Source organism: Mytilus galloprovincialis, chromosome 6 (genome assembly GCF_965363235.1).
Source record: "Mytilus galloprovincialis chromosome 6, xbMytGall1.hap1.1, whole genome shotgun sequence".
NCBI lineage: Eukaryota > Metazoa > Mollusca > Bivalvia > Mytilida > Mytilidae > Mytilus > Mytilus galloprovincialis.
The window spans coordinates 76,975,863-77,001,730 of NC_134843.1; the positions used below are offsets into that span (position 1 = coordinate 76,975,863).

At 32.0% G+C, this 25,868-nt stretch overlaps 1 protein-coding gene across 2 annotated transcripts; it reads left to right on the top strand.

Annotated features, from left to right (window-relative positions):
• The first annotated feature begins 8,653 nt into the window (after positions 1–8,653).
• Positions 8,654–24,501, top strand: LOC143078330 (fibrinogen-like protein 1). 2 transcript variants are annotated; one of them, XM_076253219.1, is made up of 6 exons: positions 8,654–8,769; positions 14,815–15,059; positions 18,911–19,026; positions 19,288–19,384; positions 21,282–21,446; positions 24,019–24,501. In XM_076253219.1, the coding sequence occupies exons 1-6, from the start codon at positions 8,759–8,761 to the stop codon at positions 24,291–24,293; spliced, it is 909 nt and encodes a 302-aa protein (XP_076109334.1). In that variant the 5' UTR covers positions 8,654–8,758; the 3' UTR covers positions 24,294–24,501. The 2 variants fall into 2 exon arrangements, with proteins under 2 accessions (XP_076109334.1, XP_076109335.1); XM_076253220.1 differs by lacking the exon at positions 14,815–15,059 and adding an exon at positions 15,096–15,194.
• The last annotated feature ends 1,367 nt before the right edge of the window (positions 24,502–25,868 follow it).

The following is a 25,868-nucleotide window of genomic DNA, read 5'->3' on the forward strand; positions in this document are numbered from 1 at the left end:
TATTCTACTGAATGGTTATTTATAGACAGTGTAGATTTATATTGTTATCTTCTTGTACTTTTGTATGACCACTCTCACAACTTAGTTGATCAGTCTGGCGCTAAGCGGTTTAATCGACCCGCCGATTGGAATACATTAAGACAAAATAGAAATAAAGTGACCACTTCAATAATAAATCGTATTCTTGATGCAGCTGAAATTTCCATACCAAATAGAATCGTAACTGTTCGGAAAACTGTCCCTGCTTGGTTAAATAACGATTTAAGAAAACTCATAAGAAAGAAAAAAACATTTATTCTCTAAATATAAGCGGTTTAATCGACCCGCCGATTGGAATAAATTTAGACAAAATAGAAATAAAGTGACCACTTCAATAAGACAAGCTCGCGAACAGTATCAAAATAATCTTATACAAAAATTGTCAAATAGTGTAACCTATCGGCAAGAACTTGGTGGAAACTTGCGAATGAATTTAATAATTTTTTTGCAATGCAGACAAACATAGATGAGACCGAAGCTGTTATTCCTGACTTAAACGTTCCAGACTATACTCTAAGTGACATTACACATAAAGATAGTGAGGTCGAAGATATTATAAAGATTTTAAATCCAAAAAATGCTTCGGGTCCAGACTTGATAAGTCCAATATAATTAAAAAAGGCTAAAATTCCCACTTTGTAAACTATTTAATTTATCTTTATCTAAAGCTATATTTCTGGCAGATTGGAAAAAAGCAAAAGTAACAATTGTAAATAGTTAAAAAAAATTACAGACAAATCTCATTGTTAAGTAGTTCTTGTACCAGTGTAGTCAAAATTACAGACCAATCTCGTTGTTAAGTAGTTCTTGTACCAGTGTATTAAAAATTTGGGCATTTATTATTTGGGTTTTTTATACGACTTTTAAAAATGCTTAAAGACGTATAATTTCTCCTTTGGTCTGGTAACTTATTCCACAATATAATAGACGAAGGAATGAAATAATCGGAGTATAGATTGGTTCTTTTACAAATTTCCGAAGTTTTTTTAGTCTGAGTGAAATGTTTATTTAAATTAACTATTTGATTTGGTACCAAGTTTTGTAAATAATCTGGAGTTTCCTTATTCACCATTTTATAAAACATAGTGAGCTTGTGTTTTTCCCTTCTTTCTGAAAGTGTTTCCCAGCCTGTTGCCTCATAATAAAGCATCTGTATAGAAGTTAATTCATCCCCACCCGTTACAATTCTCATAGCTTCAATTTGAACAAATTTCACTTTATTAATCAAGTATTGTGTTTGATTATCCCAAATGACATCCCCGTACTCTAATATTAATATTGGTCGAATATATGAAAAATACATTTTTTTCTAAAGTGAACCTATTCATCTTCCTAAGGATATTTATTCTATTGTATGCACGTTAAACTATATATTCAATATGAATATTCCATAACCCATTATTTGAAAAAAATAATACCTAAATGTTTATGAGTAGAAACTTCTTGAAGATCAGTGTCATTCATTTTTAAGATCGGATGATCGGATGACTACGTTTTATTGATTTTCTTGAAATAAACATGATGTCTGTTTTCTTGTGAGTTAAAGTTTACCAGCCACTTTAAGGACCACATATGAATTTTATTCAGATCTCCATTAAGAATTTCAGCAGTATTTTCAGGGGTGTCTACTGTTAAATAAATACTAGTGTTGTCTGCAAATAATTTGATAGTAGCTTTAATATCAGTTACTATATCGTTAATAAAGATAATAAATAGTCGCGGACCTAAACTTGAGCCCTCCGGGACACCTGCATTTATCTGTCTCCATGTTGAATTGCTCCCATTTAAGACCACCCGTTGACTCCTATCAGATAGATAATCACAAAACCAATTTAGTACATTTCCAAAAATTCCATATTGTTTAAGTTTTGATAAATATTGCCCTTTATGCCAAACCCCATCAAAAGATTTGATGATGTCACAAAAAAACCACTCTAATCTCTTTTCCGTTATCCAAAGTTCTATCAAAGTAGTTAGAACTATCTATAAGTTGATTACTGGCAGCATAGCCTTTTGTAAAACCCGATTAATTAGGGGTGATTATCCTATTTTCAATTAGAAAGTTGTGTACATGTTTATAGACACATCGCTCCATGCACTTTGCTAATATACTTAACAACGAGATTGGTCTGTAATGTTTAACCTCATTACAATTGTTACTCTTAAAAACAGGAGTTACATTTGCTTTTTTCCAATCTGCCGGAAATATAGCTTTAGATGAAGATAAATTAAATAGTTTACAAAGTCGGAATTTTAGCTGTGATACAGCCTCTTTTAACTATATTAGACTTATCAAGGGTGGACCCGAGGCATTATTTGGATTTAAAATCTCCATAACATCTTCGACCTCACTATCTCAAAGTGTAATGTCATTTAGTGTATAGTCTGGAACGGTTAAATCAGGAATAACAGCTTTGGTATCATCTATGTTGACTGCATCGCAAAAAAGTTATTAAATTCATTCGCTTTATCAATATCATTTAATATCAAGTTATCATCCTTAAGCAGGGGAGGAATACCCGAGTGCGTAGGTTTGATACCAGAAATTTGGTTCCAAGTTTTCCACAAAGTTATTGCCGATAGGTTACTATTTGACCCTTTTTGTATAAGATTATTTTGATACGAGCTTGTCTTATTGAAGTGGTCACTTTATTTCTATTTTGTCTAATTGTTTTCCAATCGGCGAGTCGATTAAACCGCTTAGCTTTAGAGTGTAAACGGTTTTTCTTCCTTATGAGTTTTCTTAAATCGTTATTTAACCAAAGGGTCAGTTTTTCGAATAGTTACGATTCTATTTGGTATGGAAATTTTTGAATTAATTTTATCAACATCATTTAGAGCAAATATTCTTTCCCAGTTGGTTTTGGTCAATATGCGTCTATATTCATTAAAATCACCTTGCTTATGTAACCATATGTTTCTTTTAAAAGACAAACAAGCAGGTTTTTGTGCATTGATTAACCCCATAACTGGACTATTAAATCTCATTTGGTCTAAAAGTGGTGGCAAGACTCCACATTATGGTACAAAATCATCGATATAATTTATGGAAGCCATAGATTTGTTATAAATTTACACATGGACTGGGACGTGATATTCGTTAGTTTTATCTCTCGTTTACGCTAAGGACAACATTCAAATATCACGGTCCAGGCTATGTGTACATTTCCAACATATCTATGGCTCCCATGAATTATTTCTTAAAAAAACCGGCTATCAATTAACAAGGACAAGCATGTTTCCTTGATTTTTATCTAATCATGTCAATGTTTAAGCATATTCTTCATTTTATAGCTACATTTCGTCGTATATCTTTGTTATAAAGTATTCCCCGATTCAAAATTTGTCAAAGTTAGTCATTAGTTTTCTCAATTGAATTGTTCCAATTTTTTCATGTCGGTTATTTTTATAGCTGACTATACGGTATGGGTTTTCACTGCTATTTCCTTCTAATAAAAACTCTTTAACACATTCACGGCCTTCATAGTTCTGAAAAGTACACATCAGACAAACTGTGTATAATTATATTTTTATGACAACATAATTCCGTGTTGGAAAATATATATAATTTTGCTATGTATATATGAACTCTGTTTATGGTTTATAGGGTTTCCGTCTTTGATTCATGCGATTTCTGTCCTCTGTATTGATTAAGAGATAACAATATCATCAGACGCCTTCTACATCAGGTATAAAAAGTCATTTACAATACTGTAAACTAGTATTGCAAATGATTGCTGTCTACCTTATGTAGAAGGCATCTGATGATATTGTTTATCTCTATAAATAGACAATAGAAAAAATAAGAAAGTGAAGAAACTTTAAACGGTCTGATTCAGATATCTGCAAAAATCAAATGTACGAAACGATTTGGAAATACAAGGAGAGAGATCTTCAAAATAGATATTTTCTTAAAAATTGATGGTCATCTATTATTTTGTATATAAATCAGAAAGAAAATGTGGTAAAAAAAATTATAATTGTAGTCCAATTAGATCTATTCTGTCCGTCCAGAATGAGGAAATTTACAGTCAACACAAAGAATGATAATTATTCGAACACGATCAATCAACAAAGCCCACTTAATCGAATTGTTTTTTTTTTTAAATCGACATCAAAGGTATTTATTTGATAATATGCACATACTATATAATTTTTAAAAACAATTGTGGTTCATGTTTTAATAAATTGGTATTTTTGTTGAATAGACCTAAATATAATATATATACATAAACAGAATCCTCAGTAATAAGTTAAATAGCACTTACGGAATTTACTTAGCGATACACATTGCATGTTATTTCAATGATATGCATTGGCTCTGGACAACGAATTTCAATAATTGTTGAAAATAATGATAGTTACAATGTTTGGAGAGTCGTGGTAATTACATGTAATAAATGCATCTTTACTATCGATATAATTGATTTCAATATACAAACCATATATACACGATATAATTGTTGGTTATAATTGAGTATAATTCAAGAATTGATTTACATAAATGCATCATCTATTTTTTTTTACGTTTTCTGAAATAATAAGAATGAAACGTTATCTGATGCAAAAATTGTAACCGTTAATTTCATTACAATCAATGGGTCGATACCTCTGAATGAGGACTATTGGTCACTGGGTGTAGTCAATATTTCGGTGCCGGGATGAAAAACATATAGTGCGGGTTTTTTATTTGAAAATAATTCTATAACTCTTTCATCAAAGCTCTTTGGCTATACTTGTTGACATTTGTGGTTTATAATACCGAAAAGCGTTTATCAAATGACATAATCAAAGTTTCAAAAACATCAAACGTATAGAAAACAAAAGATATCAGAGAGAATGTCGAAAATAAACAGAAAACACCATGGCTAAAAAAGAAGACCAAAATATACAAACAATGTACACAAAACATAACATAGAAAACTAAAGACAAAGCAACACGAACATTGGGGTGATCTCGGGTGCTCCGGAAGGGTAAGCAGATCCTGCACCACATATGGCACCCTTCGTGTGGCTCATGTAATCACAAACCCGGTTATAAATCTATTCGGGGCGTCACATTCGGGGAAAAGGTACCGGATTGTATTTACGACATTAGGAACATATCAGTTATCATCTGAAAAACGGATATTCCATAACGGTAAACAAACTTGTGATGCCGTCCGTAAAATTTACGAAGGGATGACTTTATCTTCACCACTTTGACCTCTGGGTTCCTTCTGAGAAACAATTCTTTATCAAGGAAATTATAATATAAAATACAAGTCCTGGGATATCATATCAACTGGGAAGATATATATATATATATATATATAAACGAGTCTAAATTGAAAACTACGTTCAAACCTATGATTGCGTTGGATAAAAACCGCAATTTTTATACGTGTGCATGTAAAACAAATTTCGTTGTAGAAGGGTATAAAAACAGCACAAACAACATTTTCCAAAAGACCAAAAAGTGAAAAAGTATATTTAAACAAAACGCATTTGACTAACAGGTCGAACAACTGATGTTCTTTAACCCTGATGACTGCCTTTTGCGATTGCCAAATAAAATTGATCACAAGATGTAACAAAATGGATCTAAATATAAATTTAATACTTAACAAATTATTTTTAATATACGGAATATATATATATATATATATACAACTCGTCTAAACATCAACCCAACAATGTTAGATCTGTAAATTTGCTTTCGCAAATTTTTGGTTCTTCCCTCGCCGGGATTCGAACCCATGCTACTGTGATATCGTGACACCAAATCGCCTGCACTGCAGCCGTCTCGCTAGTCCCGCTGGCCGTGTGTTACCTTTCCACGTCAGTTTTAATCTAGCGGCGTACTGCAGTACATGATATATAAGGCATGAAGATGTTATTGTTACAGATCAGCTAAATTATCTATAGTAAAGGATCCTACAAATTAATGTAATATACAGTCACAGAAAATAATTATATTCATAAGTACGTCTGAGTCAGTGACAACTCTACAACAGAAGTATCCATCGGATCGCCATCAATGATGGTGATACATGGCTGTGTAAATAATGTATATACAACTCGTCTAAACATCAACCCAACAATGTTAGATCTGTAAATTTGCTTTCGCAAATTTTTGGTTCTTCCCTCGCCGGGATTCGAACCCATGCTACTGTGATATCGTGACACCAAATCGCCTGCACTGCAGCCGTCCCGCTAGACCACACGACCACCTGGGCTCTCAAAAAAGAGCTTTCGCTGGCCGTGTGTTACCTTTCCACGTCAGTTTTAATCTAGCGGCGTACTGCAGTACATGATATATAAGGCATGAAGATGTTATTGTTACAGATCAGCTAAATTATCTATAGTAAAGGATCTTACAAATTAATGTAATATACAGTCACAGAAAATAATTATATTCATAAGTACGTCTGAGTCAGTGACAACTCTACAACAGAAGTATCCATCGGATCGCCATCAATGATGGTGATACATGGCTGTGTACATAATGTATATACAACTCGTCTAAACATCAACCCAACAATGTTAGATCTGTAAATTTGCTTTTGGTTCTTCCCTCGCCGGGATTTGAACCCATGCTATATATATTCCGTACACAGGCGATGCTGGAATGTTGCAAGATAGAAATGGAATGTTGCAACATAGAAATGGAATGTTCACAATTGGGAAGCTGAAATCATCTGTTTTGTCGTAAAGTTTGTCAACTGTATGGTCCTAATAATAACCGTAGCCATGTTTATAAGTACTATAATATTCAGTACGGGGCATTTGCCGTTGGACGAATTGACATATCAAAACGATGATACGAAACGTCAATTTTGTTTTCAAAGACTCTATATTCAATGTATCCCATGATAAACAGTAAGTCACTATCTACAATAATCTAAGTGCTATCTCTGTGTTATAGTGTGTGATATCATTTTATGAGGGAATACGATGTTTGCTATACCACGGTCGTTTCAACACAATTTATTGCAATACCACTATACCAATCAGAATGTTTTTTATACCCCACCTACGATAGTGAGGGGCATAATGTTTTCTGGTCTGTGAGTCCGTTCGTTCGTCTGTCAGTTCGTTGCGCGTCAGGTTAAAAATGTTGGTCAAGGTAATTTTAATGAAGTTAAAGTCCATTCAACTTGAAACTTAGTACACATCTTCCCTATGATAATTATGATCGTTCTAATTTTAATGCCAAATTAGAGTTTTTACCCCAATTTCACGGTCCACTGAACATTAAAAATGATAGTGCGAGTGGGGCATCCCTGTACTTGGGACACATTCATGTTTTATGTGTTTTTAGAAATTATTTCATTTTGTATCAATGTATTAATTATGAATTATTCAGTTTTAAAATAGCGAATTTTCTGTATAAAGTCAATAATTATGTCTACTTTTTAAGCCCTAACTTTCTATTGCCTTAAATAAGCAAATGAAAGATCCGTAAACTATACCAATACAGAACGACATGTTTTTATACGACCGCAAAAAATAAAAAAAATTTAGTCGTATATTGCTATCACCTTGTCATTGTCGTCGTCTGTGTCGTCGTCTGCGTAGTCGTCGTCGGAAGGCAGATGATTTCCGAATAATAACTTTAGTAGAAGTGAATAGAATTCAATGAAATTTTAACACAAGGTTTATAATCACTAAGGGAGGTTGGGATTGGTTTTGGGGGTAATAGTCCCAACAGTTTAGGAGGGACAAGGGGCCCAAAAGGTGTCAAAATAAGTATTTTTCTAGTTTCCAGACAGTAACTTGTGTGTAAGTGTATGGATCTTTCTGTTATTGTACCACGATGTTCCATATCAAAAAAAGAAGGTTTGGATTGATTTAGGGGGTTATGGCCCTAACTGTTTCGGAATTAGGGGCCAAAAAGGGTTCACAAACAATACTTTTCTAATACTTTGTATAACTTGCTTATTTCTTGACCAATTTCAATGGAGTTTTATTCTTGAATTCTTGGGTTTTTTAATATTCTAAATCTAACCGTGAATGTTTTTGGAATATTGTCCCCGTTTTTAAATTGACCCACATGAGGCCAAAAGGGTCCAAAATTAAATTTTGTTTGATTTCATCAAACATTGAATTATTGAGGCTCTTTGATATGCGGAATCTAACCTTGTATAAAGATTTTAAGTATTGGGTCCCGTTTTCAAATTGGTTCTTTGATTTGCCAAATCTAACCATGTTTTTAGATCTTGATTGTTGGACCCTGTTATCAAATCGTTCCACATTGAGGTCAACAGGGTTCAAAGTAAAATGTGTTTGATTCTTGGGATTCTTTGATATGCTGAATCAATATTTAGATTATGTATTTTGGACCATAATAGGTAAATTTATTTTTTTTAAGTTTAGTAGACCACATTCATTCTGTGTCAGAAACCTGTGCGGTGTCAAAAATTTAATTTAATGAAATTAAAGCAAAACGATTTGTTGACAAAATTTTAGTCGTTATTCAAAAATGAACTTAAAAAATCAGACATTCTCTTCCTAATCAGTTTACCCCTAATACTTATTATGATGTGGACCGGTCATTCTTATTGAATATTATGCTACTTGATCGGATTAAGTTATTATTCGTTTAAATCCACACTGTTTATTTTTTCATACACGTAAATTGATTAAAACAGAACATGCATGATTGTGTACAGTAACTTGAATTATCTTCAATTTTGACACTGGCCAAGTACATATTTACTTTTATCAATGAAACTAAATGAATGAAAGGTAAGAATTTCCACTTTTTAAATTTTCACAAAATTTTCCACATATAGAGTAGATGCATAATTTTTAATAGCCTATTCCGGAGAAAAAAAGATCATACGTTTTATTCCATTTTTTCGAGAGAAAAAAATGCCGAAATATATTTTACACACAGGTAAAATTATTGTTTATCTTTACAAAAAAATATAATGTTACCATTACAAGTAATCCCTAAAAAAGGAAGTTAGTAAATGAAGTCACAATATGTCCGATCTCAATAATTTTGGACTTCAAAATTCACATATTCGTTTTACAATTTCATCTACTTCACACAATCGTGGTAGGCACTATACTATAGATTATCTAGAATATTGCCTTTTTATTATGTTTAATTTTATATAAAATGTATCTATAGGTTTAACTTTGTGTTGTAATTTGTACTGAAATGATTTTAAATATCTATCTTTACAACGTCGTTATAGAACAAGCGAGTACTTCGTTCATTCAAAGATTTCAGAATTTGTCACCTCCTCTCATTTCTTTTTTTTTTTATTTGATAGTATGCATATTTTATCTACAAAATCTATGTAAAGAATTTCAACTTCTTATTTTCCATGATCTTTTTCGAAAATGCATATAAAGGAATCAAATGTTCTAAGATCAAATTAGAAGAATATTTGATGTAGTTTTTGATATAACTTGGAATGTTAAACTGCATTATATCAAAACATTTTCAATATTAATTGTTTGTTTTGAATATTAACAATAATTTGCTTTGACTATCTGCAATATCTTTTATAAAATATATACCACATAACTTCCATTTCATATAATCAGGATATTCAGACACGGGTATGAAATTTAAAATATCCAATAGTTTATTGTTCTTGGAATTAATCGTTGAGAATGATTGCCTTATCTTTGGTGTTTGTTATGAGCAATTCATCTGTTTTAGTGAAGCTACACCAGAATTATAATTGTTTATGCCTTTGATATATGAGAACACGATTTTAGGTGTGTGCTTTTTGTTGGTGCTACCAAGTTCTGAAATTGGAAGGTCTAAGATCATGTTTTTAATGTGATGCCAATTAGCCGAGCGCATGTCTTGACAACTTCCATTTTCTCAGCATAAACCCTCTGCTCTATCAAATAGCGTCCACATATCTCAATTGATACCCTACGCTTTTGACTTTTTATGCTATATGGAATTAATTATCTCCTTACACAAAAATTACCTCAACAGAAAAGATAAAATGGAATCAATACTTTATAAGTTTTTATGTCAACCTTACGATTTTTTCGAAAGACACGATAAATCTTAGTCTCTAACGATATGATGTCGATGTCTTACATCTGTAAATACCAAAAGGTCGTTAAATGTATAACATGATACAGTATGCTGTCCCCCATCCAGTTTCACTCCTTTTAAAAGTTCATGCAATCCATAACATTAAGTTTGTTACATTCATTTGTTGTCGTAATCTGGTTATAAGATTTGAACATAGGTAAACCACCGTTTCTAGTTTTTACATTTGGAATGAGGAACAATTTTGTAAAGAGTAGAAAAGTAGAATACTCGTAAACTAGGGACAAAAAGAAAAACACTGTTATTAGAATAGAGAATGCAAACGGGAGCTGCATCAAAAAGACAACAATTAAAAGTTCTTTTAAATTTTTTGGTATCAACATCTAATTCAAACTGAAGAGTATGCTATTTAAACTTTGTATCAAGAGTATCGATTAGGTATATATAATAAGTTATCATATCATCTTAAGTTAAGTTCCTTTTGCAATTAGGAGAAAGAAAACGTAATAACATAATAATTTGCCACTCTTTTTAGCGTTTCTTCTTCATCCAGGTATAAGACTTCTGAGGAATAAAAAGCGTCATGTTACTCACCTTCATTATTTTAGTGCTACTGTAGTAGTTCAAATGTGCAACAACAAAAAAATATTTCTATAGATGCAAGACAGACAAGTGGATAAAATCATCAATAACAAAAACTTCAACAGTTTTTATTTACCACTGCATGTATCAGTTTATGTAACAGTTCGGACTATAAAACAACGTCTCAAACATGGCAACATTAACTTATTTTTCATGATCTCCAAATTGGAAACTAATAATTATCATTTATTTCATAAACCAACATGATAATCATTCGGACATGATCAATCGATGACACCCTTAATCGACGTGATAAGATAAACAAGTTAAAATTCTCCCACGCCTTGCTTGTCTGAATTTATATTCAAAAGGCTATAAACAAGACAAACACACAAATATGATAAGTTGCTCGCAGTAACATACTATTTTTTCTAGCGATACAATATTTTGTTTTACTTTATTGTACAGATTTATCCGATTGTATACGACCTAAATACAATATGTACCCGTCATAAATATTCCTATTTATCAATTAAATAGCAGTTATGGAGTTTACTCAGTGAATGCGACTGTCATACAAGTGAGACGTTTAGCGCTATCAAACCAGGTTCAATCCACCCTTTTTCTACATTTGAAAATGCATGTACAAAGTCAGGAATATGAAAGTTGTTGTCTGTTTGTTTGATGTGTTTTATTATTTGATTTTACCATTTGATAAGGGACTTTCCGTTTTGAATTTTCCTAGGAGATCAGTATTTTTGTGATCTTACTTTCTACATTTTCAATGTTCATTAAATAAATTTCAATAATTGTTGCAAATAATATCATTAAAGGTGTATTACGTATCGTAGTAATTACAGGTAATAATTATCTTTTCGATTTCGACATCATTGATTTCAATAGATGAATTATAGTAAATATCATATAACTATTAGTTGTCGTTGACGTATAGCATTTTAAAAAGAAGCGGAAAATGAAAAAAAGTGGGAATATAAAAAATCTTGAAAAAATCATGAATAAACCACAAAAACGTCGAAAAGTCTACAAAATACTACACACCCAAACGGATACTTCATTTTTGCATTCATTAGTTTTTTCAATCATTTGTCTCTATTTATTTTTCTTCTATTTTTTTAACCATTTCCTTGTCGATTATTACAATGTATTATCTATTCTGTAAACCCGTCCAGACACTCTTATATATATCATTTTGATACCTCCTATTTTTGGAGTCAGCCACTCAAAAACAGAAACCGCTTTCAGAAAATTGTCATACTCTGATAGTGTTTTATATTTTTAGAACTAGACCAATTTTGTGTAACGATTTTTAGTTTGTTCCAATGTTGTACGCTTTTGATAGGTTGAGGGAGTTTGGTCGCCAGTAAAAATGTGTAGCCTTTCTAATTCTTAATGTGCCTGTCCCAGGTCAGAAACCTGTAATTTAGTTGTTGTCATTTGTTACTGTATTTCATATTTGTTTTTCGATCATTAGTTTGCACATAAATCAGGCCGTTAGTTTTCTAGTTCAAATTGTTTTACATCTATCAATTCGGGGTCAGTTATACATTGTAGCTTACAATGTTGTAATGATGTTGCGCATTGTTGAAGGACGTACGGTGACTTATAGTTTGATAAAATGCTGTCGCCGAGGCTCCCAATTGATTTTTAGAAGGTGCGGAGCAGACCTTTTTGTTTTATTAAAAAGAATGTATCTTCTTGGTGACAAGTTTAAGATATTTGTTACAATATGGTTAAACAGATCAAAACGAAACCTCGAACACAAAGGACAAACACTGTTAATTCCAATATCAACTTTTAAACCAAAGATGCATAGAGTGCTTACACTATTGAAAATGAAAGACGATAGAAAAATTAAGTATTGGACTCATCAATAGAAATTATTGATTGATTAATTATTATTTTCTAAAAAGGCTGTGCGAATGTTTCATTCATGTTGAGGATTATCATTAATAATGCTTAGTTATCATTAGTTGAGTATGTTACCAATACAAAAGGAGAGATAATCGACACAATAGTTTATGTCATTTCATTTTGTATAATCTTGAATCGACATATATTATTTCCCTGCATAAAATGAACAAATGATTCAAAATGCTAAAATGAAGGAATAGCTTTCAAAATGCTAAAATGAAGGAATAGCTTTCAAAATGCTAAAATGAAGGAATAGCTTTCAAAATGCTAAAATGAAGGAATAGCTTTAAAAACAATGCATTGATGAATTTTTGGGATTTAGGAAAATAGGAACGTCTAATTTATTTTACAAATAGATACAATTGTTCTATGTGATTTGTTTGAAAATTCGAACATTTGTTATAAAAATAAATTGTATAAGTTGTCCAATTAAAAACTCTTGGTCCTTTATAGAAAAAAAACATACAGCATAATGATTGGCTATTATCTAAACGCGATCAATCTACGACAACCACTAAATTGATTAAACAAAAGAGATCAATGAAAAACAAAAACAAAACCGTCATCAAAGAAGAGCTATTTATTTGAGAAAAGTCCATAAGATATTATTCAAAAATATTTATTGTATGAGCTCTAGATTCTGAAATTGGGCCTTAGAAGATTTATTGTAAAGGACCTGAATAAAATATATACCCGTAAAAATTCCCAGTAATTAGACATGTTAGACAAACAGCAGTTGCAGAGTTTACTCAGCGATAAACATAGTAATTTTAATAATAATTATTTTTGTTCCAAACAATAAATTTCAATAATAGTAATAAGTGTTTGACAAGTCAATGTAATTGTAGGTTATTACCGCCTTTTCGTTATCGGCATTTTTTTATTTCAATTTATAAATCATAATACAAATCATATGATTATCACGTCATCGGTTGAATTTCGATTAAAAGATATTACCCAACATGCATTCGCTTCTACAACGGTAAATTGACGTAGAGCATTTATAAAGGAAAAAGTGGAAGATACCAAAAAGAGAATCACAACTCAGAAGATAAAAACATGACCAATTAAAAGAAAAACAGATAACAAAAGTACCAAGATTATAATTTAGTACACCAGATGCGCGTTTCGTCTACATAAGACTCATCAGTGACGCTTGACAATTGAGAATGAAAGTCTACAAAACACTAAACACAAAAGAAGGAGACTGAGTAACGCGAATTCGATCAAAAACCGGGGTATCTCGTGTGACATCTGTCTAACAATCGACATGACTCAATGTGTAAATAACATAAAGTTATTGAAATGACTTTGGGAATAAAGGTTTATATGAATCTTATATTGATTCATAGAAATGAATCTGTAAATTTCGTTTTAAGGTGACATCTGATTTAAAACCACATAATGTAACTTAAGGATTACAAACAATTCATGAAAGTGTCAAATTCAAACGCATTTCCAACTGAATGAGTTATTTCCCCAAATGAAATGTCACTTCAGCTAAATATTTTAACATTGTTTGAATATTTTTTAAAAGGGTAACGGACAGAATATACGTTAATGATTAAAATTGCAGCATTGTATATCCAATTCTTCAGCTAAGCATACACAATAAAAGTAAACTAAATAAGGATGAAAGCATATATATAGTATTTAACATGTGGTAATGAATTTTCACAATTAAATGCTGAAATGAAAATTAATAGCCTTGGTTGTGAATTCATATCAACGCAGATCTAGAGTTCGCGCAGTTTCATAATGATAAACTTAGGACAAAGCAGTTGAGGTTATTAACATCAAAATCAATCTTTAAAAAATTGAAATTGTAGTAACAATCCTATTATATATCATTCAAACGTTTTAGTTGAATGGAACTTTAAACTTTCTGAATATGGATCTTTAAAAATACCATGTCTTATTTTTTTGTTCAAGAAACACATGACTAATCAATAAGTATCTTAGCCAATCATATAGAATAAAAAAGAAGATGTGGCATGATTGCCAATGAGACAACTCTCCACAAGAGACCAACATGACACAGAAATTAACATTTATAGGTCACCGTACGCTTTAGTATTCTTTATCATAGAAATTAATAAAACCAGAATCGTGGTCAATAAGAAAGCAGTTGATCGAGAATAGCCACTTTGTCAATGTAAATAAAAGGACATTGATACAATAGTTCAAATCAAAATGCGTGTTTTAAAAACAGTAATCATATTGGCAATGTTGTTACTTTGTGTTTCCAGTATCGATGAGAAATTTCAAAAGTTCAACATAATGAAAAACACTCGAATAGTATCTAGTGAAATTTCACCCAGCACCATAAAGGCCAGTTCAAGAATAGAATGTTCCAGGGTATGCACCAGTGATGAAAGTTGCGGTTCGTGTAGCTATGACACAAAATTGAAAGTTTGTACCTTATATTTGACATGTCATCAAAAAACAGAATATGCTGAGGGATACGAAATAATGATAAAGACTCCCGAACCAGGTAGAATTTATATTATTATTTTTTTTTTACATTAAGGTCAATCGAACTAAAGCATTCAATGATACAACAAAATAGTCGGCACAAACTAGACTAAAAGATGGCCTATAACAATTTCAGACTATTGGACGAATTAAGGTAAGATGATGTTAACTCTATTATTTAGTTTGATAAAGGTGAACTAGCTTCGAGTTATACAAGAAAATAAAATATAATGTGTTTTCTTGTTCAATCATTAATGAAAGTGAAATAGTGAAATGAAAATTCGCTTTTAGCAGCCAGGTTGATTCAGTTTTGTCGAGAGAAGCAAAGAATCTTCGGCAATGAATTATTCATTCGCAAGTGAATAATTCGACCTTATTAAATCCATTTTCAAGTGAACTTGAATTAAATCTCTTAGTTAGAAATGGGTTGCGCATGAGGTAGGCGAGTTCAGCTAGTAAAAGGAAAAAGAATGGCAACATTGAAAGTGAAACATGGGTAAACCATTTGATTGACTGATTCGATCTACAAAACTTCATTCTGATACAGGTAAAAACGATTATTAACATATTGTTTTAAATCTATAATATGAAATCAAACAGACCAATAAAAAATAAAAATCCAAAAGCACGAGTTCGCTATCTATTTATCTCTATGTTTATGTTTATATCGGGTTATATAACCCTCGCCAGTCTTTGGATGGTCACCGCAATGGTAAATAAGATGGCGTCTAGACTAAAATACAAACGAAATACTGATATATTATATCGAGTTTATGCATCGTAAATTGTTCATTTAGACTTTTTTATTTGAATATACGATTTATGATGTAACAAGTCGAATATGAGAGTTTGAGTCATATCGGTGAACATGAATTTGACTGCAAGTGCCCTTTTAAAAAATAATTATATTTGAGTTTTTACATTTGTAAATTTGTAAAATGTATATCAAATGATTAATCATTCTCTTTAAATATGATTTATATAAACAGAAAAATAGTGAATAATTTTGCACATTTCTTAAAAAAAGACATCTCAAAAACAGCGCAATGTATAACTGACATATTTCATTAAACATATCTGTTTAAAGAGATTTTGATTATTGTTATTTTTACATTTTAGACCGATAAAAGGAACACATTTAGAAAACAATTACATATTCATACAAAAAATTATTGAGAGCAGAGAAAATGAGATACTGTCTACCTAATTCACTGCGTGAAATCAGCAAATGAAAATACGAATACTAAAATTTCACGTCCTATTTTAATTCAGTCACGGACAAGCGATGATACTTCGCATTATGACAGAAAAATCCATTTTAAAAATTTCTCTTAAAATAGTTTTGTTGCAATGGTATATGGTTAAAGCCAATGAAATATCTTTTAAAACAACGTGTCACAAATCAGTATCTCTCCATGGAACACCACATACAGCAACATATATAATAATGATAACACGCATTATCAAATATCAGTAAACAAAGTTTAAGCCCCAGTCACACTAGACCACGATCACACCAAGAAATTCCGATCCTGGTGAATTTGCAGTATGAGCGGTATGAAAATGTAAATTGTCGTTTCAATCACGTTGCTACTACGTCCTCATTACACTTCTACAACGATCCCGCTACGATCATACCATGTTCTTACCATACTTATCCTGCGACCTCACTACGATTATCACGATCTTTCTACGCTCATCACGTCCTCACTACGACCATACCTCGATTTATCCGATTAAAACACGATCTTACCACGCTTCTACTGTAGTTATAGCACGCTCTTAACACGACAATACAACGATCATATACCACGTTCATCTTACTACGCTCCCAACAATTATGTCAACACCTTGTTCCATATAAAAACTGTATCATTCATTCTATTGCTCATTGGTACATGTACGTCGAGATTCTCGAGAGGAAGTGGAAGATCTATTAGTAACGAATCATGATCCAGAAGTTATATGTCGGACCGACTAATCAAACCTAAATCGCCACTTATTGCTGGTATATCAAGATCAAATGACGATGTTTAAGTGAACACTAGTAGCGATGACATAGATGTGTCAAGAAGGATTGAGCCGTTAAAGATAAAGGACAAGAGGTCCAAATTACGTACAGACAAACAAAAGCTGGAGAGCTTTTTTTCGCATCACGGTGTGGAGCTAGAAGTTCTAGTTGACATACACGCACTCTTGAAGTAATTACTTTTCAAAAATAAGCTCTGATTGGTTTCTTAATGATGCACGCATATTACCTTACGGTTTATGACCCCTTCTGAAGCCTGTCAATTACAAAATTTGCAAAAGTATCAAAACAGCAAAGATAATGACCAATAGAGATGGACCATTTTGAACATATATCAAGGGAAAACTTCGTGCAAAGCATTAGTATTCATAGTTTAATTGCATTATGTAGAACAAGAGAATTTGGTGAAAATAGAACCAAGAATTTTGTAGACAATCCACAGACTTGAATACAGAGATTTGAGTTATAAAATTTTAAACATAGATTTTCTATGATTAGCTAGTGGTTATTGTTTACAAAACGTCCTAAACAACCTTTAAATTCCAAATCACCTCGTGCTGATCAGTCACTAAAGTTGAACGTACCCTAAAAGGTGTACATGAATTGGTCCATATTCATATTTGTTTTAACCAATATCAAAATTTATAAAGTTTTAACTTGTTTTAAAGAAATCATTGCTAGCACTGCATGCAATAATCTATCAAGCATTAAATTGCCAAATATGAGAGTACAAGGGAAAAGGCTTTGGATTTTCTATAAAATTCCCATGTTTAGCATTGAATCGACACAAGGGTACATAATCCTTAAATTATGATATATCGAAACAGTCCTCAACTATTTAGAAAGCTCAAACTTGTATAGATTTGGTATTACAACGACAATGAGCATCATGATCGTAGTATAAACGAAGTCTGGTCATTATAACAGCGTGATGAGGACGGTATGGGTGTGTTATAATCGTACTATGGTCTTGAATAGCGCAATAGAAGCGTGGCAAAAACGTGATATAGCAGCAAACGGCGATCACTTAATTATCTTAATTTTGAAAGACAAATACATATTGCGGTGGATTTAAACATGTTTGCTTGGTCCAACTTCTCTCCCTAATCTGGGACAGTAATGTAACAGCACAACATCAGAACAAACAATAAAAAAAGCTGTTTAAAAAGGCTTGCATCGAACTATGGCTTGCCCATAGTTCAATGCAAACACAAATACTCTACAGACACAAAGTACCGATCTGAGATTTCTCGCAGTTACTGAAATCCGGCTCGAAACCATAATTAGAATATAATAAAATATCATAAGTGTAAGACAAAATAGCAATCATTAAACATCCAATTAATTTTGTTTAAAGACGCAATTAACAGTCTAAAATGCAAAATCGAAAAATTGAAAAGATTTATTAACTGTATTGCAATAACATATTTGTTTATGTTTTCATATACTGATAACAACATCAATGATTGGTCCGATACAAACACTAATCTAAGATATGTGTTTTGTTTCAATTGTATATCCAGATCCTCAATTTAATTTTATTACATTCCGAATCAGTCGCATTCTTCACTGCTTCTAATTTCATCATGCTCATGACAATTTGTTTTATCGTAATTAGATTTTATGCAGCCTTATGGCTTCAGAGCTTTAAAGGACAAAACATGTTTAGATTTTCAACTAAAGTGTCTCTTTTTCTAAGACACATCTTCCTAATGTTTTTTGTTTCAACTAGATAAATACCAGTGTTTTTACCATTCTGTTATGTTAAAAAGGCAAAATTAGGAACATTATTGAAGTCAAAATTTTAAATCTGTGATAATAAGATTTGATTTCAATTTCAGTGACATTTCCGGCTGATTGCTCTGAATTTCCGGATGGGACTAACGACGGGGTTTACGCAATTTCCGTAAACAACGACTGTATACATGTTTACTGTGATATGGTGGATAAATGGACGGTGTGTGTTTCTAAATATTTAGTTTAAGTATGAGTTTCGAATTTTCGGATAATGATTGAATATCTATGAATAATAGATAAAAGTTGGTTCACAATAGAAAAACAAATACCAGAAATTCGGTAACATTATTTTCAAATCAAACAAAATAAATTATTAACCAAAAATAAAACTTCAAAGTGCCAGAGTGAAGTCAATTTGAATTTGTATTATTAACTACCGATTTTTGATTATTTTTTTTTTCATTGAATAACTTTTTTACAGGTGATACAAAGACGACAAGATGGTTCAACAGATTTCTATAGAGACTGGTTGGATTATAAGAATGGATTTGGTGATCCTTCAGGAGAATATTGGCTTGGTAAATTAATGTATATTTTAGTCATTGATATTTGTAGTTACAGATTCAGTTCAAGGATTCATGTTTATTTGAATTTTTAATTTAAAGAAGATCGGTCATCAGTTTCAAAATAACAAACTTTTCTTAAAACTAGTATAAATTGATAGGGAATAAATAAAATTAAAAAAAAAATAGACCAGTGTGCTTGTTTTCGAGGTATTGACCATTGAAATTTTGGCGGGGAAATGTTTTCTCTTCATTGTTCATAGCTTTATCATTGACAAGTTCTCAAAACTTTTTAAAAATAACAAAGATTGTTTATAACTTTTACAGATGACTTATAATTAAAGATGTAAAAGATTTTTAAAATGAAAAAGTGGGGTCAATGGCCAAAATATTTTAAGGCATTCAAATGGGCAAAAGCAGAGGATTCCGAAAATCTGACAAAAATCCCAAAACATGACAGGCGAACATCCTTAAGTTTGTCTTGAAATAAAATAACTTTCGACTTTATTTTTAGTCTCTATTCTTCCTAGCTTTCAGTAACTGCGAGTACTCCTAATTCGGCGCTTGGTGTTTATTATTTTAATGTTAGTTGTGTTTGTACATCGTACAAATCTTATGAGATCAGCTGCAACCGATGATACCAGTTTGTTCTTATGCTGTGCTGTAAAACCACTGTTTCAAATCCCAAGTCAGACGCCTGTAGTACAGGTTGTCGTTGGTTCAATCCTTTCATATTTGTTTTTCGTAATATAAAAAAAGTTTTATAAATTAGACCGTTACATTTCACATTTTTTTATGTCTGGGCCCTTTATGGCAGACTATACGGAATGGGTTTCTCATGGTTGAGGATCATATGGTGGCCAATTATTGCTTATTACCACCTCATTTTATCTCTGATGGATAGATGTCTCATTGCCAGTCATACTACATGTGGCAGGTTGCTAGAGTTAAAATCTAGACACAGTCTATAAATTCCCACGATTCAATTCGAAGACATCAATATACAAAACTCAAAGTGAGAATTGATCATACTTTCATTGTTATCCCTCCCCATAATGATGTCGTTGGTGTAGTTATTGAGTACTGTCCAATTGAAATACTCTGAAAATCTCCTCTTATTAATATGAATTGGATCAATTAAACAAATCAAACAAATCCAATTCTATTAAATTCAAGGCAGTGACATGTAGAAAAAAAAACCAAATAAAACACCAAAACAGACCTATAAAACCATGATTAATTTAAAGGCAAAAATTCTGTACAATGACTCCCAAAAAGCTTCATTTAAAACGCTGGATTGATAAACAATTATTTGGTCATAATTTCCCTATAAGCAACTAGACTTAATCAAAGAAATCATAGACAGTTAACTGAAGCTCTGGAATATCTACCTGCAGATATGTATTGCATATGTATATGCTGCTGGAATTATGTTTCATCATAATAGAAAGTTCATAAAGACATCATAATTTAGTCATACCATCCGATAAGAACACACAGCGTTATGTATATTATGGATAAAAAATGAAGCAGATCTAATGATACCGTATTGTTGGTAATCTTTGCGGGAGTAAAATTTTGCGATTTACCTTTAATAAGATGTACGAAATATTTTGGCGGTTACTAGTATTTTTTTTGCGGATTCTAATCTTTCATCAATACCTTTGAATGTACACTTTTATATTGGCGGAATTTATTTTGGCTATTTAGTTCTATCCGCGAAAATAAGCGAAAATTTACACCCGGCGAAAAGTTCCTCATCTTTTTTTTTGTCTTTTTAAAGCAATATACATTTGTATTTATAACGACCTTCTTTTATTTTCATCAAATGTTGACTTATTTAGTCAATGTGTATATAACAAGCTAATTAAAGGTAAAATGTGTTAATATCATATCTAATATACATTTGTAGGTAACGACAACATTTCAAATATATTGAATGGGAAGTCGTACAGTTTAAGGTTTGACTTAGAAGACTGGTCTGGAGTGAGGCGCTATGCTCAGTACGAGATGTTTAGTATAGCGGATGAGTCTGCAGATTACCAATTAACATTGACAGGGTACAGCGGGGATGCTGGTAAGTTCCCAGTTGTTAATTGTACGAGATGTTCAGTAAAGCAAATGAGTCCGCAGATTACGAACTAACATTGGCAGGGTATAGCGAGAATGCTGGTAAATAATACTTTATATCAGTTCGAGATGTTCCACAAACGGTAAGATGAAATCATCCGTTGAAAATTTCTATGGATGACTTCATGATTTGGTTGAAATAAATGGAATAAATGTTTAAAAGAAGACGACGGATATTATACAATTGATGTAGTCTCAATCCAATCCATATTTCCTCTAATGTGAACTACCAAATTTGACACAAGGTTTTTGCTTTCATGAACATCACGTTGTGTGTAATATGTGCAGCAAGATCTGCTTATCCGTTCGGAAATCAACCCCAGTGTTTTGTTGGGTCTGTGTCGCTCTGTCTGTGTTTTATGTAGTGTTTTGTGTACTTATGTATGTCTCCACGTCGTATTTCCTGATTTGACATGTCATTGCCTGTTTGTTTTCGATCTATGAGCTTAAATATCCCTTTGGTATCTTTTGCCCCTCTTTTTATATTAGCCTGTCGATAACAAATTAAAATGAATACAGTTTTAAGGTAAATTAACAATAAATTATATTATCAAATGGCTTGTTTAAGTAGCGGAATTACATAGAACCATGCATATAAATGTTATCATAATATTACACACAATTGTATTATAGCTTAGTTTTATTCGTGAACTTTAATTTTGAACCTTAAATCAAATAAAATAAAAGAGTTTTCAGGAGGTACCTTGAATTGGATTTTGGTTTTTTGAAAGTTGTTTACTTTCTATGTGAAGAAAAAATATATAGGGGTGATACCTGTGAAATAAATTATATTATACTTCACGATTGACAATGTTATATGGATGTGCAGTTAGCGGCCGGTTGGTTATTCGTTATTCGATATCCAACGGGCTGCTAGCAGTCGGTTCGAGATACAAATTTAGTTGAAAATCATAAAAAAAAAAAATATTTGATAACATTAAAAGCATGATTTTCATAGTTGAAAGGATAGAAAAGACTCGTAGGAAATCGTTTTATGACCTCAGTCTTCAAGTTGTCTTAAACTCTCGTTGTCCTCAAATACAAACCCTTATTCATACTTATGTAAAGTTGCATATTTTTCTAATGTAATTTAGATTTTTATCAATAAAACGACACAAAATTTGTAAATTTATATCTTATATTTCTTATTAAAAACATAACAAAACCCAATCACTCATGAAATATTAAGAAATACAATTAGAAATATAAATGGAAAGCCCAAAAAACAGAAATATACAGTGAAAATCTACCTGAGACGGCTTAAATTAGGGTCTTTCAATGTCCATAAAATTCTACTAAACCATAGACTTTATATATATAAAGGTTGTATTAGGCGGATTTCATAGAATAAAGTCATCGTCGAAATCTATGGAGGGCTAAGACTGTCACTTTTCAGCGAAAAAATGAAAAAAACTCAGGACAAAGGGCACAGGGCAATGGTGAGAACCCTCTGATTTCTCAATCTGTCTCATATTATGCAGACATTTAGTTAATAGGTATATACAAACGTGACTAAAAGGAATTTGGGTACACTTTCTGTCTTTTATGTTTACGGAGGGCCCAAAGTGCCAACTGGATATTCAAAATATATAGCGAAAACCTACCTGAGACCGCTAAAATGACGGTGAGATCCCCTATTCTTTCAATAACCACAAAATTTGACGAATTAATAGGCTCTGTATAAATAAAGATTGTATGAAAAGCATTTCTAAGAATAATGTCATCTTCGATATTTACGGAGGTCTAACATTGTCACTTTTCAGCAAAAAAAATGTCAAAATTTCAGGACATAGGGCACAGGGCAATGGTGAGAGCCCCCTGATCTCCCAATCTGCCTAATATTATGCAGACATAGATTTAATAGGTAAATACAGGCATGATTTAAAGGAACTGGGTACATTAAAGTGTCATTGAGGGAGGTATAAAAACTGAAAAACATCGTCTTGTTGGTACCAACTAAAAATAAAATACAAATTTGGCAGCATAACAAAGTTTGTTTGATATGTCTTTTTTTATTCATCAATTTGCTTAACATAATTCAATTCATTTGTCAGTTGTTCTTTAAGGTATTTGTGACATTCTTATAAATGCAATAATACCCGGGGAGCAATATGAAAGACACATAAAAAGAACAGACAAATTTATTTTAGGAAAACTTTGACAGAGAGTTGAAACGGGTTCTAGTTTCTTAATTTGTCGACGGAATATTTAAGAATATATAGCTATGGAAGGTACCATGCTTATAATTTAATACGAAAGTATGTCATTACCGAATTCGATTCAAGAGTAAGTATACAATTTTGTGATATTCATATGAATTTGGATGTCCAAACTTGACATTTTGCGTAATAATATAACCTTACGATATCTTATGGTAAGATATCATTCAACCTAACTCTCGGTCTAACTTGTAATAAAGTCAGTGTTTGTCCTCCTAAAAATGGTTTATGCTGTTAATCATGTTAGATCTAAGATAACAAATAATATCAAATAATATCAATGTTCTGCCTTTAATTCAGGTGATGCTATGTTGGATAGTTTTCCGCCATTAAATTTGACCGGACAACGATTTTCAACAAGAGATCGCGACAATGATGATAATACAGGTGGGCAGTGTGCTTTAACACAGAAAGGTGGATGGTGGTACAAATGGTGTACCTATGCAAATCCGAATGGACTTTACTTTCTTGGAACTGAACCTGGCCACTCCGGTATATACTGGTACAAATGGAATGCCTTTATACCCTTCTATCGCATGAAATCTGTTACAATGAAAATCAAACGTCTACCTTGAGGAAAAGGTTGTTTGGCGTCACAAACACCGTGTTTGATACTGAAATTTACAAAATGTACATTGACCTAAATTTATCTATATGACCAAATTAGTTTGTGTAATTGTGATTCGAGTAACCTGTTTTTTTTATTTAGTTTTTTTCTTTTGTAAACTCTTCTTGTCCCAACCGACCCGAAATAAACTTTTTACAAACCTCAATATGAAAATATTTTTGTTGTTGTTGGTTTATTTGAAAGTTGATTACTTTCTATTTGTAAAAATAATAGAGGGAAACCTGTGAACTAAATTTAATGTTTTATAATATTATACTTCACGATTGACAATGTTTTCTCGGCGTAACAATCTTCTCTAACACCCTTTCAACTATGTGTTATCTATATAGGTTCAGTGTGGGAGGTATAAAAAACTAGAAAATCTCGTATCAACTAAAAATAAAATACGCATTTGGAAGAATAACAAAGTTTGTTTGATATGTGTTTTTTTTTTAAATTTATCAATTTGATTAAAACAGTTCAATTCATTTGTCAGTTGTAATTTAAGGTATTAAATTTGTATCATTCTTATAAATACAACTAGAACACACCCGCGAAATCGCGGGGAAATAGAGCGTATGTAAACTGTAAAAAAAAATATGCTGACTGGAGAATTTCAGGAGAGGTATCAAAATTCAAAGGTACTTAGGGACTGGGCACATTTTTTTGCCCTCCTCCTATTTTCCAAATACCGATTTTTATACCTTCTGTTTTTCTGTACCGTGACTCTATGAACATGCATATATACTTTAATTACTCAGAGAATTTCAGGAGAGGTATCAAAAGTCAAAGGTACTTATATATATATATACATCAGTGAACGCCATGAATAGTAAAGAGTCCCCCCCCCCCAAGATAACCATTGGAATTTATAGTAAATTATAACAAATACAGTAATTCATAGTAAATGTATGGAAGTATATAGAAATATATCCGCAGTGACCGCCGTTGATAGTAAACCATAGGCGGATCCCAGGGGGGGTGGGGGGGGGGGGCTACCCCCTTTCGTTGGAAAAAATTGTTGATTATATGGGGAAGCATGAGAGTAACGCCCCCACCCCCTTTTAGGTCAGTCAGCGCCCCCTCCCTTATGAAAAGTTCTGGATCCGCCACTGTAAACTAATTGATAGTAAATAGCAAATATTATTTATTTTCGTTTTCCTCCCAAAATAACCCAAACTGAAACACGTTAAGCAAGGATGATACATGCTAGTACTCAAAATGATAGCAGAAAGCAAATTCATATACTTTATTTCATAGTCTTTGTATGTTCGAAGTACAGAAAAACACAAACCGGAAGTCTAATCTGACTTAAAGTTTTGTCCAATGACGGGGAAATATCCGGACGCATTCTTTTTCGTTTTTTATCCCAAATAACCCAAACTTAATTATCATAAGAATGGATGACAAATGCGACTATACATGTTACCTATAGGACACAGAGGCATGATGATTAATTTATTGTGAAAGGAGGAGAAGCGACACCAAAAATGAGGTCTTCTCGTTTAATAGTATAGATAATACGCCTAGAGCAAGATGAGAG